Raw genomic sequence first — 19,419 nt, forward strand, 5'->3', positions numbered from 1 at the left:
CAGTTGTGCTCAAAAGTTTACACACTCTGGCAGAATTTTTCTTTTCTTGGCCTTGTTTCAGAGAATATGAATGATAACAAAAAAACTTTTTCTCCACTCATCGTTATTGGTTGGGTGAAGCCATTTATTGGCAAACTACTGTGTTTTATCTTTTTCAATCTTAATGACAACCAAAAACATCCAAAGGACCCTGATGAAAAGTTCACATACCCCAGTTCTTAATACCGTGTATTGCCCCCTCTAACATCAATGACAGCTTGAAGTCTTTTGTGGTAGTTGTGGATGAGGTTCTTTATTTTCTCAGATGGTAAAGCTGCCCATTCTTCTTGGAAAAAAGCCTTCAGTTCCAGTAAATTCCTTGGCTGTTTAGCATGAACTGAGCGCATGAGATCTCCCCAGAGTGGCTCAATGATACTGAGGTCAGGAGACTGAGATGGCCACTCCTGAACCTTCACTTTTTTCTGCTGTAGCCAATGACAGGTCGACTTGGCCTTGTGTTTTGGATCATTGTCATGTTGGAACGTTCAAGTATGTCACATGCGCAGCTTCCGGGCTGATGAGTGCAAATTTGCCTCCAGTATTTGCTGATAACGTTCTGCATTCATATTTCCTTCAACTTTTACAAAGTTTCCTGTGCCTTTGTAGCTCACACATCCCCAAAACATCAGCGATCCACCTCCGTACTTTACTGTAGGAATGGTGTTCCTTTCATCATAGGCCTTGTTGACCTCTCTTCAAATGTAACGTTTATGGTTGTGGCCAAAAAGTTAAATTTTGGTCTCATCACTCCAAATTACCTTGTTCCAGAAGTTTTGAGGCTTGTCTCTGTGCTGTTTGAGGTATTGTAGGCAAGATACTTTGTGGTATTTGCACAGTAATGGCTTTCTTCTGGTGATTTGACCATGCAGCCCATTTTTCTTCAAGTGCCTCCTTATTGTGCATCTTGAAACAGCCACACCGCTAGTTTTCAGAGAGTCCTGAATTTCAGCTGATATTATTTGTGGGTTTTTCTTTGCAACAAGAACAATTTTCCTGGCAGTTGTGGCCAAAATATTTGTTGGTCTAACTGACCGTGGTTTGGTTTTTACAGAGCCCCTGATTTTCTATTTGGCCTGGATGGCCAGGTCTAGGAAGACTTCTGGTGGTCCCAAACTTCTTCTATTTAAAGATTACGGAAGCCACTGTTCTCTTAGGAACCTTGAGTAATGCAGAAATTCTTTTGTAACCTTGGCCAGATCTGTGCCTTGCCACAATTCTGTCTCTGAGGTCCTTGGGCAGTTCCTTTGAGCTCATGATTCTCATTTGGTCTGATATGCACTGTGAGCTCTGAGGTCTTATATACACAGGTGTGTGCCTTTCCAAATCAAGTCCTATCAGTTTAATTAAACACAGCTGGATTCCAGTGAAGGAGTAGAACCATCTCAAGGAGGATCACAAGGAAATGGACAGCATGTGACTTAAATATGAGTGTCCATGAACATGTGATATTTCAGTTTTTCTTTTTTAATAACTTTGCAAAAATTTTTACATTTCTGTTTTTTTTTCAGTCAAGATGGGGGGCAGAGTGTACTTTAATGAGTAAAAAAATTATCTTTTTAGAATTTACCAAATGGCTGCAATGAAACAAAGAGTGAAAAATTTAAAGGGGTCTGAATATTTTCCGTACCCACTGTATATTTACAAAATTGGAGATGCCTTATAAAAAAATTATTAGCTACCAATATGTTTACCTAAATCTATATATGATAAGACATAGACCTCCGAGCTCTGTCACTATGGATTTAATATGAACCAGTCACCAGATTTTCGCTATAAAAACATCCATCTTTTTTCAATCATTTTTAAAGAAGCACTCCCATCAAAGTTTTTGTCCTCTTAATATATTATATAGCACTGTGTACTCAGAATTGCTCATTTTGCCTTTCTACCCAGTAAAATCTTCTCTTTTCTCTGCTCTATGTAGAGACTCACAATCTCTTTTCCCTGTAAAAATCATTTGCTCTTCAACTCCTGACCCAGCTGCTCTCTCCTCCCTCTGCCAGGAACTTTTTCAGTGACTCATGAGTCATGCAGGGAAAACTGACTGAGGCTGTGTGCCCACAATGCGTTTTTTAAGCGTTTCCGCAGCGGCAGAAACGCTCAAAAAAAGCATGGTAGAAGGCCTGCCATGTTCTTCAATGATAATCCGCATGTGCTGTGCACATGCTGTGGAAATTTCCGCTGCGGATTATCATTGCGGAAAAAACGCAGCACTACCAATTATTTAGCGGAAGTGCTTCGTTTTCGCCGCCATTGACTTGCATTAGACCGCATGGATTACGCATCACTGTATATGTAGATGCGCATTCCATGCGTTTCAATGTGTGGATGGTACCCGGCTCTGGAGAAGAGGAGACTCTCCTCCGGACCTGGGTACCATAGAAAACTGTAAAAAAAATAATAAAATAAAAAATAAACATATACTTACCTTCTGGCGGCCCGCGCTGCGCTCCTCCTCGCATGCCGACAGTTCGCAATGCACTAAAGGACCTGCGCTGACGTCTCACGTGACGGGTCACGCGACGCTGACGGGACAGAGGGAAACAAGACACCGGGGGCCATCGGAAGGTAAGTATAGATTTCTTTTTTATTTTTTGACATTCTCTTAGGTCACACTATATAAATCCATGCTGTTAGCATGGATTTATATAGTGTGATCAAGTTGTCAAGCACTTTCCAAGTGATGCTAAAATCATTTGGAAAGCGCTTGTCAACCCACATGTGGAAATGCCAGTGAAGAACGCTTCACATCCGCATGTCCCTGGCAGGAAAACGCATGTACAATCTGCATGTACAATCCGCATGTACAATCCGCATGCGTTTTTTCTGCCAGGGAGATGCAGAAACGCTCAGGAAAAAATCCTGAGCATTTCTGCATCGTGGGCACATAGCCATACTGTTTCTACATAGCGCTTAGAAGGTTTCAGCTAGTCAGTTTTTAATCACATGATACCATAACCCAAATGAAAAAGAGAAGAATTAACTGAGTAGAAGATCAAAATGAGCAATTGGAAGTACACAGTGCTATATAATATGATGACTACAATATATTAAGAGAATAAACATTTTGATGGGAGTTGCTCTTTAAAAGTTCTACTGTAACATTTTTATCAGACATGGCTGTAGAGAAATCTGATGTGCCTGCAAAAGTCTTGTTCCCCACATTGAATGGAGAGCGTTTTACAGACTTTGGGAATAAACATAAGAGACGTCAGTCACATCATTCAAGACCTGGAGCATGGCAATTGTGGGGACAGAGAAGGTGCTGAGCAGAGTCTGGAGACAGCCTACCGGACAGCGGCAATAAGCAAACGGCGCAGGACTATTATAAAAGGCATTTTTCTGAGTGAACGTGACAGCTGGACTCTTATGAAGAGGTTGCAGGAGTGCTATTAAAGATGATTAAAAGGTTGATGCATAGAACAAAGAAATATACTCTGCATGTCGGTTCAGTGAAAAGATATATAGTTTCTTCTTTATTTCCACTTGCGTCTGCTTGAAGGCAACGCGTTTTAGAACAGCAGTTCTTCGTCAAGCCTGAAGTTGGTGACTGGTTCCCTTTAAACCCAATTTGGGTAACCTTAGCTTATTTGAGTTCTTCAAACCGAAGTAGTCAAAAAAATAAAATAATAATAATTAGATGAGAGATATAATACTTACTGAAAAATATAGTTAGTTAAAAAATGTAAAAGAAAATCATTCTGCTGGAAAAAAAGGGAGAATGACATTCTATATATGTGTAAAAACAAATACTGACAGGTTAGCAAATTTCCATGAACACAATCACGATCATAAATAACACTACCGTGATTTATCAGTATTTTTTTTTCCTTTATTCCAACGTTAACAGGTTAATCCCAGCAAATCTTCACCACAGGCAGAAGAGCAGGGTTACCAAAATGCAGCTTACACTGAGGCCCCGGGTGAGGAGAGTCCAGGCCCAAGCGAAGCAAAGCTACTTTCAGCGAAGACAGATGGTCAGACTGTAAAGCAGCAAAAAAGGATGCCCGCGGTGGCTGTTATTTCACCAGGGAATCAATGTATTGGAAAGTCTCCATGCAGGAATAAACAGGAGTTACAGGGTAAGTCCTATACCATTCAGTCCTATATATACACACTTGTACAGTGCCTTGAAAAGGTATTCATACCTCATTTTTTCACGTTACACCCACAAACTTAAATGTATTTTTTGTGCTACACCAACACAAAGTAGCAAGTATTTGTGAAGTGTAAAGGAAATGATACATGGTTTTCTAATTATTTTAAAATATAAATCTGAAAATTGTGACATACATTTGTATTCAGCCTCCAGTAGTCTGATAACCCTAAATCAAATTCTGAGTTACCATCTGCCTCCAAAAGTCACATAATTAGTAAACTGAGCCCACCTGTATGTAATTTATTTTCAGTATACCTACAGCTGGTCTGTGAATGCCTCAGAGGTTTGTTTGAGAAATTAGAGATAAAAAAGCATCATGAAAAACAAGAAACACACCAGACAGGTCAGGGATAAAGTTGTGGAGAAGAGTAAAGCAAGGTTATGTTATAAAAAAAAAAAAAACAGCCCAAGGCCTGAACAATCTATCATCCAAAAATGGAACGAGTATGGCACTACTGTAAACCCACCAAGACATGGCCATCCACCTAAACTGACATGCCAAGCAAGGAGAGTACTAATTGAAGATGCGGCCATGGTCACTCTGGAAGAGCTGCAGAGATTCACAGATCAGGTGGGAGAATCTGTCCACAGGATAACTGTAAGTCATATACTCCAAAAATCTTGCCTTTATAGAAGAGTAGCATGAAAAAATGTCATTTTTGAAAGCAAGTCCCATTTGCAGTTTGCAAAAAGCCATGTAGGGCACACAGCTAGCATCTGGGAGAAGGTGGTCTGGTCAGATGAGTCCAAAGTAGAACTTTTTGGGCTAAAAGAAAAACGCTGTGTGTGGTGGAAAACTGACACTGTACATCACCCTAAAAACACCATCCCCAGCGTCAAGCATGGTGATGTAAGCATCATGAGGTGGGGATGCTTTTCTTCAGCAGGGACAGGGAACCTGGTCAGAGTTGATGGGAAGATAGGTGGAGCTAAATAGAGGGCATTCCTGGAGGAAAAAGCTATTAGAGGCTGCAAAAGACTTGAGAGTGGGGCATAGGTTCACATTCCAGCAGGACAATTACCCTAAACTTGCTGCCAAAGCTACAATGCAATGGTTTAGATGAAAGCATATCCATGTGTTTCAGTGGCCCAGTCACAGTCCAGACCTAATTGCCAATGAGAACCTGTGACAAGACATGAAAAATGCATTTCAAAGACGCTTACCGTCCAATCTCACTGAGCTAGAGCTAGTTTGCAAAGAAGAATTGGCAAAAAACTCAACCTCTGGATGTGCAAAACTGGTAGAAACATACCCAAAAAGACTTGCAGCAGTACTTGCAGCGAAAGGTGGTCCTACAAAATATTGACACACAGGGGCAGAATACAAATACACGTCACAATTTTCAGATTTCTATTTTTATAATATTTAGAAAACCATATATCATTTCCTTTACACGTCACACATACTTGCTACTTTGTGTTGGCATGTCACATAAAATTAGAATAAAAAGCATTTAAGTTTGTGGGTGTAACGTGAAATAATATCTAAAAGTTCATGGGGTATGAATTTTTTCAAGACACTGTATATATCCGTACGAGCAGACATGCTTAAAGGGGTTGTGTTTACTTTAACATATGTGTTGGGGATATGCTTTTGTGGCACTTACTGATATATAATTATTCATGCAGTTGTACATCTTCTTTCTCCCTATGAAAAACAGCTTTCCCATGAGCAATGTTTTTCAGTTGGTGAAGGTTGATGGCAGGTCTGGTCACAGGCGCCTTCACCAGCAGACATTTAGAGAACAGGTGATTTACAAGTAACGTAAACTAACAAAAGGATGGTGCTTCACAAAGGAGGACACAGAGAAACATAGCTGGTAGTTCATATTGGAAAGAAATACATCAGAGTAGGTCCGCAACCTGTAGTCCATCCATAATCTTAGAGGGTACAGTGGGCACCTTCACAGACCACAATCCTGTTAGTAAATAAATACGCCATGCAAGCATCAAGACCAAAATCACGGTCATACACTGACCGCAGAGTGGTACATACCATTTCTGCAGACCATACAAGTCATTACATTACAGATATATATAGTGACTCCCAAGTGGCGTTCTCTCTGGTTAATCATTCACTTTTCCCATCTCTTCCATCTGGCCAGGACCGCCATGAAGACATCTTCGCTCGTCTATATAGATTGCAACACAGACACATTTCACTTTTGGCATATCCAGCACCGACAATGCCTATTCACAACCTACACAAGTTCACTATCCTGCTGCTACCTTCAGAAACATTGGAGTCATTACAATTATCCATTTAAAAAGTAGTGTCACACGGACAGCACCACTAAAAATAATGATACCACATAGAGAGTGCCTCTGAAAATAATAGTGCCCTTATTTTGCCAGAGATGGTAATTGTGCACAACATAGTGAAAAATAATCTTTTGTACTGCACACTGTAATAATGATTGTCTTTGTTCCCCAAAACAGTAAGTGTTTAACTTCGTGCCCCACAAAGTAATATTGCCACTTATACACTGTGTGCAGAATTATTAGGCAAGTTGTATTTTAGAGGATTATTTTTATTATTGATCAACAACTATGTTCTCAATCAACCCAGAAGACTCATAAATATCCAAGCTTAATATTTTTGGAAGTTGGAGTGGAGTTTTTTTAGATTTGGCTATCTTAGGAGGATATCTGTATGTGCAGGTAACTATTACTGTTCTGAATTATTAGGCAACTTAATAAAAACCAAATATAATCCCATCTCACTTGTTTCTTTGCACCAGGTATACCAATATCAGTGCACAAAATTTAGAAATAAACATTTCTGACATGCAAAAAAAAAAAAAATAGTGATCAATATAGCCACCTTTCTTTATGATGACACTCAACAGCCTTCCATCCATAGTTTCTGTCAGTTGCTTGATCTGTTTTCGATCAACATTGCGTGCAGCAGCCACCACAGCCTCCCAGACACTGTTCCGAGAGGTGTACTGTTTTCCCTCCCTGTAGATCTCACATTTTATGATGGACCACGGGTTCTCTATGGGGTTCAGATCAGGTGAACAAGGGGGCCATGTCATTATTTTTTCTTCTTTTAGACCTTTACTGGCCAGCCACTCTGTGGAGTAGTTAGATGCATGTGATGGAGCATTGTCCTGCATGAAAATCATGTTTTTCTTGAACGATACCGACTTCTTCCTGTACCACTGCTTGAAGAAGTTGTCTTCCAGAAACTGGCAGTAGGTCTGGGAGTTGAGCTTCACTCCATCCTCAACCCGAAAAGGTCCCACAAGTTCATCTTTGATGATACCAGCCCATACCAGTACCCCAGCTCCACCTTGCTGGCGTCTGAGTCGGAGTGGAGCTCTCTGCCCTTTATTGATCCAGCCTCTGGCCCATCCATCTGGCCCATCAAGAGTCACTCTCATTTCATCAGTCCATAAAACTTTTGAAAAATTAGTCTTAAGATATTTCTTCGCCCATTCTTAACGTTTTATCTTATGTTTCTTGTTCAAAGGTGGTCGTTTTTCAGCCTTCCTTACCTTGGCCATGTCCCTGAGTATCGCACACCTTGTGCTTTTTGATACTCCAGTAACGTTGCAGCTCTGAAATATGGCAAAACTGGTGGCGAATGGCATCTTGGCAGCTTCACTCTTGATTTTCCTCAATTCATGGACAGTTATTTGGCGCCTTTTTTGGCCAACACGCTTCTTGCGACCCTGTTGGCTATTTGCCATGAAACGCTTGATTGTTCGGTGATCACGCTTCAAAAGTTTGGAAATTTCAAGACTGCTGCATCCCTCTGCAAGACATCTCACAATTTTGGACTTTTCAGAGGCCGTCAAATCTCTCTTCTGACCCATTTTGACAAAGGAAAGGAAGTTGCCTAATAATTAAGCACACCTTATATAGGGTGTTGATGTCATTAGTCAACACCCCTCCTCATTACAGAGATGCACATCACCAGATTTACTTAATTGGTAGTTGGCTCTCAAGCCTATGCAGCTTGGAGTAGGACAACATGTATAAAAAGTATCATGTGATCAAAATACTCATTTGCCTAATAATTCTGCACACAATGTAAAGTAGTAATGATGATGCTAAAAAAATATTAACGCTCCTTAGAAAGTAATCATGCCCCACATTTTGAACCCAGACAGTAACATTGACATGACTGCACCCTTACAAAGTAATCATGCCCCGATTGCCACTTATAAAGTACAGTAATAATGCCCCTTAAGTGCCTCCTTAACAAGTACTAATGGCAGGCGTGCCCCTTTAGCAAGTGATATGACTACCTTAACAAGTAGTAATGCCCCCTAAGGCTATGTTCCCACGATGAGCCTTTGGTGAGTTTTTGACGCTGCAGAATTTCTGCACCTATTATTTAAACTAGGCTACTTGCGGTTTTTCATTGCGTTTTTGAGTGTGTTTTTTTTAACAAGCGTTTTTATCCCGTTTTTGAAGCTGCAGTTTTTTGTTTTCTTTTTGTTATGTCATTCTTTAAATAAAGCTGCTTTGTTTTTGATACTTCCTGGTATTTGGCTTTGACAAAGCTTTACTGATTTTTACATGCCTTTTGATTAGTTTCCACCTCGGAAATGCATGTGCATTTTTTACCTAGGGATTTTTCACATCTAATGCAAGTCTATGGGGAAAATCTGCACAGAAAACTCAGCGTACTTGTAGAGACACAGGGGTCTCCCGTGGGCATAATACTACTCAGACAACACAGAGTGAGGGTAAAACAGTGTGATAATATTTTATTGAACCAAACAGACAATAAACATATAAAACAGTCCCAGCAAATACCAAAGATGGTGCAAATTACAGAGTCTCACCCTTCCGCTGACTCGCCGGGATTGAAGCCGCTGTGACTTCGGGGCTTCCAGGGCCAACTGCCCCCACTAGTAGCACCCTGCTTTTGGCGGGCACCCACAGAGAGGAGGTAACGACAAGCTTAGGAAGCTGATAGTCTATTGAGGTACTTGGCCAGGAGACCCGAGGGTCCTAACCTGGCTTCTCCGAACATATCCATAGAACCAGTTGACCAGGGGGTCCCAACCTGGCTACACCAAACATCTCCATGGGACCATACGCCTGGAGTGTCCCAACCTGGTTTCCCCAAATGTATCCATGGGTTCTCTGATAGTTAATGGAGCAGATCTGTATTCCTTCAGTCAGGGCCGTGGTCCCTTAAGCTGGCATCCTGTAGAATCAAATCTGTGTCCCTCTTGATGGAGCTATCCTGTTGCACTAGCAATTCACTCTCATTTCTCTTGCAGAACAATAGATAATCCCTTTTTATATTTACATCTGTGGCTCATGTCATCATCCACATGTCAGGAGGGAAGGTGGCAGGGGATCGTGTCTCATTGTTTGAGCATTTAATCAATTTGCATATTTTGTCCTCCATTGCTCTGCAGGTCAACAAAGTAGCTGGCCTGGTACAATATGTAATCAGCATATTAGCAAACATCATTATTCCATGACCCCGAGTCCCTGTCCTCCAGAGATAACAGACAATAAGTTGCAGTAAATATCAACTCAAGTGTCAATATCCAGGCTTATACAAATAATATTCTGTGCTTCTTGACTAACCAAAGAAAGACACATAAATTCAAAAGTCAACATAAAGATAATATCGTATGTCTCCTGGCTTACTGAATTTACGTCTGGATAATTAACATTAAATGCTGTGTTGTCATAGTACCCCCAAGAGAAATTGAACTGTAAGACAAACTGTAAGACAAAAATATGCAGCAAAAATACACAACGTCAAAAATGCATCAAAGGGTCATCGTAGGGAATGTAGCCTTAGTGTCCCTCAAAAAGTAATTATTCTCAGAGCACACATTTAATATTTAATATTTCCCCAAGTTATTTTATTACAAAATACATTATAAATCATAATGGGCTAATCTCAATGATTCAATTTACAAAAAAAAAATCCTTATTCCTCATACAGACAATATACCCAACAATAGGAAAAAACCTTAGGTCAACAATACAACCATATATTGTATTGTATATATTGTACCATATTGGTATATGGATAGGGCTTGTAAGATACAAAAATGTAACCATCTAATATATGGGCATGTATAGATACAGAGTGACTATAAAAAAAGCAGTATATGTACTGGTATATAAAAAAGGAAACCAATAACAAATGCAATAAAATTATCTAAAGTGCATAACAGTGTATAGAATATAAATAATGATAAATGAGAGGGAATCACCAAAAGAATACTATGGTATTTTATAGTCAACTCTGTAAATAATTATAACCGCAATATAGCAAGGCAAATAGAGTCATGGCATGCATCAGAAGAGGAATAGGGGCATATGATGAGAACATTGTTCTTCCTCTGTATAAAGCGCTGGTAAGGCCGCACTTAGAATATTGTGCACAGTTCTGGGCTCCGGTGCTCAGGAAAGACATATTGGAGCTAGAGATGGTACAAAGGAGGGCGACTAAGGTAATAAAGGGAATGGAGGGACTAGAATACCCAGAGAGGTTGTCAAAATTAGGCCTATTTACATTGGAAAAGAGAAGGCTTAGGGGAGACCTCATAAACATGTATAAATACATCAGGGGGCAGTACAGAGATCTCTCCCATGACCTGTTTATACCAAGGATGGTGACAAAGACGAGGGGGCACACTATGCGTCTGGAGGAAAGGAGGTTCCTGCACCAGCATAGAAGCGGATTCTTTACGGTCAGAGCCGTGAGACTCTGGAACTCTCTGGGAGAGGAAGTGGTGATGTCCAACTCACTTAATGAGTTCAAGAGAGGCCTGGACGCCTTTCTTGAGAACAATAAAATTACATCTTATGCTTAGTTAATTAATCCAGGGATTTAATCTTACTGCCAGATTGGTGTCGGGAAGTGAATTTTTCCGCAATGATGTAAATTGGCCTATACCGCATGGTTTTTTGTTGCCTTCCCCTGGATCAACGCTGCGGAATAGCTGCAGTGCACAAGAAATAGGCTGAACTGGATGGACGCTTGTCTTTTTTTGGCCTTATAAACTATGTAACTATAGCACAAGATATTCATATTGAGTGTTATAAGCTTGGGGTATCGTGTCTAGAAGTCCTCTCCTAGGACCCGTTTCTGGAAGGCACCTCTGTCTTTTAGTCACTCATAATCCGGATCTCGCTATCCCTTCTCTTTGGTCTCTTTTCACTTAGGGTCATCTCAGAATGCGGCACTGCTCACCTTTTGGTCCACTCACTATGCACTCCAGACCCTATCTAACTGGACTACCAGGAAGTCCACTCTAACCTTGCTATATAGCCCCTCCCTCTCTGGGCTAGTTCCAACTCTTATCTCTCACTGTCTGTCCGCTACCTGTTGCTGGGCATAATACAGCTTTATCACTAATAATGCAAAACATTAACTCTATCTTGCCCTACCGTCTCGCACAATTCACATTGCACATCATTAACACTTATTACATTATACATAACATTTCACACCACATAACACATTTCAACAATAAAATTTGTTTCTTCAGAGGGAAATGGGGGCAGCATATCCACATCCTTACACCATCACACAAGGACAAGTTCAGTACAAAACCAATGAAGTGCAAATAACAGGATAGATTAACAATAGTAGCATTGTGCTTATAAACTCATAGTCAACTATACATATACAAAGGCAATATCATGATTAGAAATATTAAACTATGAAAATAGAACCATAATAAAATCATATTACCACGTGACATGACATGGAACAAGGTCACGGTATCCTAACCAAATGACACATTTACACGTGTTTCACACCACTGCTTTGCCAGGAAGTGATTAAAAAATTAAAAGTCGTGGTATAAATAGTCTAACACTAAACAATAACTCAACACACCTGAGGATGGGGAAACCATAGATGGCTACAAAGATGGCCGCTCTCAGCCTCTACACATCATCTGACCTAACTGATTCACGTGACAAGACGCATACTACATACATATCCACGCCATATCATAACTGGTTTGAAAGATAGCTGAGCCCAGTATTTCCGCATCACCTGGCTGAATCGCATGACTGGAAACAGTCACACAACATGACGTCCATCTTCAAGGCAATGGGTAAGCAGTGGCATATATTGATGTGGAGAAACTGAGTCCAGCCATATTTCAAATCAGCTACAATATGACGTTTAAGTTTTTTTCTGTACTGTTCAGTCTGCTGTCCCTAAGAGGAATAAAGCCCTGACATATAGTCATGGACGAAAGTGTTGGCACTCTTATAATTGTTCCAGAAAATTAATAAGCCTCCTTAGCTTGGCATGCCAGAGCCGGTGTGTCACTCTCCACAAGGAGAAATGTTACCCCTTAGACCTCAGTCCAGAAAATGAAGTATTTCCCCAAGAAAATTATTGCTATTACACATTTTGTTATACAAGTTTATTTCCTTTGCGTGTATTGGAACAACACAAAAAAGCAGAGATAAAAGGCAAATTAGACATAATTTCACACAAAACCCCAAAAATGGGCCAGACAAAATTGTTGCCACTTTTCCAAAATTGTGGGCAAACAACTTTGTTTCAAGCCTATGATATTCGTTCAAACTCACCTGTGGCAAATAACATGAGTGGGCAATATGAAAATCACACCTGAAACCGGATAAAAAGGGGAGAAGTTGACTCAATCTTTCCATTGTGTGTGTGGGCCACACTAAGCATGGAGAACAGAAAGGGGAGAAAGAACTTTCTGAGGACTTGAGAACCAAAATTGTTAAAATTTTTCAATAATCTCAAGGTTACAAGTCCATCTCCAGAGATCTTGATGTTCCTTTGTTCACTGTGCGTAACATAATTAAGAAGTTTACAACCTATGGCACTGTAGCTAATCTCCCTGGACATGGACGGTGTAAGAAAGTCCTTACTGAGAGCTGGAAGAGCCGTGAAAATAGTATGGACGATTCTTCTTTAAAGCAGAGAATGAAGTTTATTCAGAGATACACAGCAGAACAGTTCAGAATGCAGGCAGGGAAAATACACTGTCTCTCGCAGGTGACCAAACACAGCATTAGGATATCTGGTGATGGTGAGGATTTGGTCTGGCGATGGTGTGGCCTTGGCGGTGGACTGCCTTGGCGATGGTCTGCCCCGAACAACAGCATCAGAGCCTTTTTATACATCGCTTACACAAAGGAACTACATATTGCGGCAAAAGGCTATACATGATAACATCATACTGCAGAATAAGACGTGCATTTTAGAACACAAAGTGATAATGCAACATGACAATATTTATGAGTATTTTTACCATACTCCATTATAATCCATAAATCCCCATGTTTCTCTTAAGTAATGACAGTTTCATCATAATTCTAAACATATTGACAACTGTATTGTCCTAATTTCCATATCACAATTACAAGGACACTATTTACTACCCTATAACACTACTTATTTACTTTCACAATGACCTGCAGCTGCTCCCATTAACTTTTGTGTATACTAACCATACTTGCTAATGGCACTGACATCATTTTATGGCTGCATTGTGGGGAGACCGCGCAGAACATGCATCTCATTAGCTGCAAAACTTAGTTAGCTCAAACTTCTGAAGAAAATGGCTGCTAGGCTTAACATGGCTGTTCAGAATATTAGGACTTCTCATTCTCTTACAGACGGCAGAGAAAAATTGATGAAAGGTTGGAAAGCAGGATAGTCCAGATGGTGGATAATTAGCCCCAACCTAGTTCCAAAGAAATTCAAACTGTCCCGCAGGCTTAGGGTGCATCAGTGTCAGCACAATCTATCCATCGACATTTGAATGAAATGAAACACTGTGGCAGGAGACCCAGGAGGACCTACTGCTGACACAGAGACATAAAAAAGCTAGACTGTAGTTTATAGTTACATAGGTTGAATAAAGACCTAGGGCCATCAAGTTCAACCTACCTCCCCCTATTATACATTTTGTCACTAATTTAACTATAACCCACAATGTTATATGTACTGAGGAAATTATCCAGCCCTTTTTTAAAAGCTGTTATAGTGTCAGCCATTACTACCTCTTGTGGTAAGGCGTTCCACAGTCTGATTGCTCTAACTGTAAAAAACCCTTTCCTATTTAGCTGCCGGAATTGCCTTTCTTCCACCCGTATTGAGTGACCCCTGGTCCTTAGTATGGAAGGAATAAGTCATGTGCTAGTCCTTTGTACGGACCACACATACAGTTAGGTCTATATATATTTGGACAGAGACAACATTTTTCTAATTTGGGTTCTAGACATTACCACAATGAATTTTAAACAAAACAATTCAGATGCAGTTGAAGTTCAGACTTTCAGCTTTCATTTGAGGGTATCCACATTAAAATTGGATGAAGGGTTTAGGAGTTTCAGCTCCTTAACATGTGCCACCCTGTTTTTAAAGGGACCAAAAGTAATTGGACAGATTAAATAATTGTAAATGAAATGTTCATTTCTAGTACTTGGTTGAAAACTCTTTGTTGGCAATGACTGCCTGAAGTCTAGAACTCATGGACATCACCAGACGCTGTGTTTCCTCCTTTTTGATGCTCTGCCAGGCCTTCACTGCGGTGGTTTTCAGTTGCTGTTTGTTTTTGGGCCTTTCTGTCTGAAGTTTAGTCTTTAACAAGTGAAACGCATGCTCAATTGAGTTGAGATCAGGTGACTGACTTGGCCATTCAAGAATATTCCACTTCTTTGCTTTAATAAACTCCTGGGTTGCTTTGGCTTTATGTTTTGGGTCATTGTCCATCTGTAGTATGAAACGACGACCAATCAGTTTGGCTGCATTTGGCTGGATCTGAGCACACAGTATGGCTCTGAATACATCAGAATTCATTCGGCTGCGTCTGTCCTGTGTCACATCATCAATAAACACTAGTGACCCAGTGCCACTGGCAGCCATGCATGCCCAAGCCATCACACTGCCTCCGCCGTGTTTTACAGATGATGTGGTATGCTTTGGATCATGAGCTGTACCATGCCTTCGCCATACTTTTCTCTTTCCATCATTCTGGTAGAGGTTGATCTTGGTTTCATCTGTCCAAAGAATGTTCTTCCAAAACTGTGCTGGCTTTTTTAGATGTTTTTTAGCAAAGTCCAGTGTAGCCTTTTTATTCTTGATGCTTATGAGTGGCTTGCACCGTGCAGTGAACCCTCTGTATTTACTTTCATGCAGTCTTCTCTTTATGGTAGATTTGGATATTAATACGCCTACCTCCTGGAGAGTGTTGTTCACTTGGTTGGCTGTTGTGAAGGGGTTTCTCTTCACCATGGAGATTATTCTGCGATCATCCACCACTGTTGTCTTCCGTGGGCGCCCAGGTCTTTTTGCATTGATGAGTTCACCAGTGCTTTCTTTCTTTCTCAGGATGTACCAAACTGTAGATTTTGCCACTTCTAATATTGTAGCAATTTCTCGGATGGGTTTTTTCTGTTTTTGCAGCTTAAGGATGGCTTCTTTCACCTGCATCGAGAGCTCTTTTGACCGCATGTTTACTTCACAGCAAAACCTTCCAAATGCAAGCACCACACCTCAAATCAACTCCAGGCCTTTTATCTGCTTAATTGAGAATGACTTAACGAAGGGATTGCCCACACCTGTCCATGAAATAGCCTTGGAGTCAATTGTCCAATTACTTTTGGTCCCTTTAAAAACAGGGTGGCACATGTTAAGGAGCTGAAACTCCTAAACCCTTCATCCAATTTTAATGTGGATACCCTCAAATGAAAGCTGAAAGTCTGAACTTCAACTGCATCTGAATTGTTTTGTTTAAAATTCATTGTGGTAATGTCTAGAACCAAAATTAGAAAAATATTGTCTCTGTCCAAATATATATGGACCTAACTGTATATTTATACATTTAAATGAGATCTTGTCTGAGGCATTTTTTTACAAAGTTAAACAAGCCCAACTTTTCCAACCTCTCATCATATGAGAGGCCTTCCATCCCTTGTAATAATCTAGTTGCCGCCTTTAAACTAAATAACCTCTGAATATCCTTTTTGCCAAAATGTACATGAGTAACCAAAATCCTTCTGGGAAAGTGTCTTGTGGACAGATGAGACCAAGATAGCGCTTTTAGATAAAGCACATCATTCTACTTTTGTCAAAAACGAAATAAGGCCTACAAATTAAAGAACACGTTACCTATGGTCAAATATGGTGGAGGTTCAAAAACTGGGGTTATTTTGCTGCCTCTGGCTTCAAGAATCATCCAGAACTAGATGGAAACAAAGTGTTCTGAAGTGGCCAACAATGCGTTCGGATCTAAATCCCACTGAACACCTGTGGAGAGATCTTAAAATTGCTGTTGGGAGAAGGCACCTTTCAAATATGAAAGATCTGGAGCAGTTTGCTAAAGAAGAGTGGTCTAAAATTCTAGTTGAAAGGTGTAAGAAGCTTGTTGATGGTTATAGGAAGCGATTGACTTCAGTTATTTATTCCAAAAGGTGTGTAACCAAATATTAAGTTGAAGGTGCCAACAACTTTGTCTGGACCTTTTTGAGGGTTTTATGTGAAATCATGTCCAATTTGCCTTTTTTGTCTCTTTTTTTTTTTGTGTTGTTCCAATACACAAAGGAAATAAACATGTCTGTCTATAACAAAACATGTAATTGCAATAATTATTGCTTAATTTTCTGGAACAATTTCAAGGGTGCAAACACTTTCCGCCATGACTGTACATTTCCCCACTGGAGAGTGACAGGATTGGAAGGCCATGGCATTCTGCTCTACCATAGGATTTGACATTATTGGCATCCATTGGGGATGGTGCTCATTCAAGGATCTGGGGCTTGCTCCCTATATGCCCCCACCTCACGTTAACTACACTTCTGATGAAACTCTCTAATGCTTATATATTAATTAGCACCACAAAGTCATGTCCCCAACACATTTGTTACAAAAAAAGCATAAGGTGTCAATTCCCTAAGATTATTTCTTAGGACAATACAAAAATAAAGTAATGCTGATACGGATTAATCCACTTTCTATAGGGACTTTCTTTCAGGTATATTTGCCCTATAAATCCCAACCCTTTCATTTTCTGTAGCTGAGCCTTTGAATAGAATGCACTGTACCCACCAGGAGGCGACAGTAACCATGGAACTTCAATCCAAGAAAGTGGGGATTGCCCAAGCAATGATGGAAGAAGAGGACAGCAGTCAAGTGAAGTCTCTACCAGTAGAAGGCAACAATAGCAGTGTACAAACAGCCAGTGACCAATATGTTGATGCCAACCAAGATTTAACAGAAAAGCAGGCTGAAGCAGGCATGTGGCCTGATCCCCCCTTACCCTCCAGACTACCAATCGTGGTGGAAGTGAACGAAGAAGTGGTAGAACCTGATGGAGAACAGATTCATCATCCACAGATGGGCAGTGAGATCATTACTCCTGGCTCACTTATGCAGTTACTAGAAGACTCAATTGAATGTTAACCCCTTTATGCCTTGGTATATTTCCCTTTCAATTTTGTGGAAATATTCTTTTTAGTGTCGGAAATAACTGATGTTTAGGGGTTTTCAGAGATTGGTTTGCTGCTTACTTATAAGAAACAGCACCATTACTGTCCATAGCTTGGCTGTGTTTAGTGTCGCAGCTCAACGTCTTCAGGTTATCAAGGATAAGGTGTAACACCCAACAAAGCAGACATGAGTGTTGAAGTTTTGGGGAAAAACAACTCCTTTAAACAGCTATGCAGACATCTGCATTACAATATCAACATAGGTTTCCTTAACCTCACATACGGACGTCGATGCACAGACCCCCTGGAGTTGTGTGCGCACTTACTAAGGAGTACCCCTGGTTTCAGGCGAAAATTTTGAGTTACTTCAAGGTTAACAATTCACGTGCCAGATAAAACAATAGTCTTTGGAAATAAGCGCCTGTTTGATTAGCTTTTACTGTTATTCTAAGTCCAATTGAGCCTTGTATTAGTGATGGAGGTGATTATATGATTTTATTCATTATTTTAGTGATTTCTTATCAGTAAATCCCATTTATTTATAATAGGATCTGGTGTTTGAGTAACGATACTGAGACCTGCTAATCTTTCTAAGCTTTCCCTATAATTTGGCCATATGTTTGATATTTGCAGTTAAACTCTGAAATCTTCTGTGTCACTAAATGTATGTGGTGACAGGAAGTCCAAGAAGGATCGGAAACTTTGACAACATATGTGGGTGAAATCTGGCATCACTGATCTGAGCATACCTGTTATCATTCACCTCCCTCTATTAACACACCTAACAGACGTTTTATCAGTCTCTACATGTGTGATCTGCCCATCAAACAGTCTAGTTAAGCCAGGAGTTATCTGCTTAATAACCAATGACAGATACATCAATAATGAGAAGATGATAGCTCTTGCATTATTATGACGAATATATCCATTGTAAGATAGTGGAGGGAGCATGCTCGTATAGATGAGCAATGTATATGTCTGTGTGCTGTCCATATGCAAAGAGGATACGGATAATGTAGGAACAACACACTGATCAATGAAATTCAATGGTGAAGTTCACATGAGCGTTTTACATATGGAGCTATAAAAAAATCACAGCATGCACTAGTCTGAACCTTTTTTTCAGATCAGATTAGCCAATTAAACTCCATTGGGTGCATAAAAAATCCAGACACTATTCACATGGCATCAGTTTTTTTTAAGGTTCTATTGCCATTATTAACATAGATAACTGTATTTGGATTACCGGTATTATATTTTAAATTATTGATGTACAAAATGGATTACAGGCGGATGGTATACTGTTTTACAAAACGTACACACGGAAGGGAAATCAGTTCCATACAGATGAAAAATTATCCATATTTTTCTGGATGAAAAAAGATGATTTCACTTTTGCTTGTCTGAATCCAGCCTAATGCGGGGGTAGACTCTCAGCACAACCGCTCAGATACTCAAATACCTTGACCAACTAAGGTAACAATGGCAACCAGGGGCTTAAAGAGATCCTGACATCAGGATTTAGCAATATAAAGTAAAGACATGGCCATAACGGTTCTGTTATACTGATTAAATTGACACCTTTAGTGAAGGAATTTGATTTGTGGTTCTGTGGGTAGAGTCTCCTATTCTGGACCCTCTGCCTTCCACCGGTGTTCAGTTACCCGCCTGCTGTTTGAAATTTTAGGCCGTCGCCGTCTTTTGCATGGGTGGCGCGTCTGCAGTTTGATTTCACAGATCGGATTCCTTCACTAAAGTATTATGAATTCAGTTAGCATAACAGCGCCATTGTGGCCATGCTT

At 40.2% G+C, this 19,419-nt stretch overlaps 1 protein-coding gene across 1 annotated transcript in view; it reads left to right on the forward strand.

Annotated features, from left to right (window-relative positions):
• The window catches only part of LOC141165117 (protocadherin-15-like), a 112,070-nt gene extending 92,923 nt beyond the window's left edge, over nt 1–19,147 (forward strand). Inside the window, exons 17-18 of the mRNA XM_073650756.1 lie at nt 3,890–4,121; nt 17,206–19,147. Of these exons, the coding sequence (XP_073506857.1) occupies nt 3,890–4,121; nt 17,206–17,591 (618 nt within the window). The 3' untranslated portion in view covers nt 17,592–19,147. The remainder of the gene's footprint in view (nt 1–3,889; nt 4,122–17,205) is intronic.
• Nucleotides 19,148–19,419: the final 272 nt, after the last annotated feature.

This window comes from Phyllobates terribilis, unplaced genomic scaffold (genome assembly GCF_046119375.1).
Source record: "Phyllobates terribilis strain yellow unplaced genomic scaffold, ASM4611937v1 Scaffold_11__3_contigs__length_659146591, whole genome shotgun sequence".
Taxonomy (NCBI): domain Eukaryota; kingdom Metazoa; phylum Chordata; class Amphibia; order Anura; family Dendrobatidae; genus Phyllobates; species Phyllobates terribilis.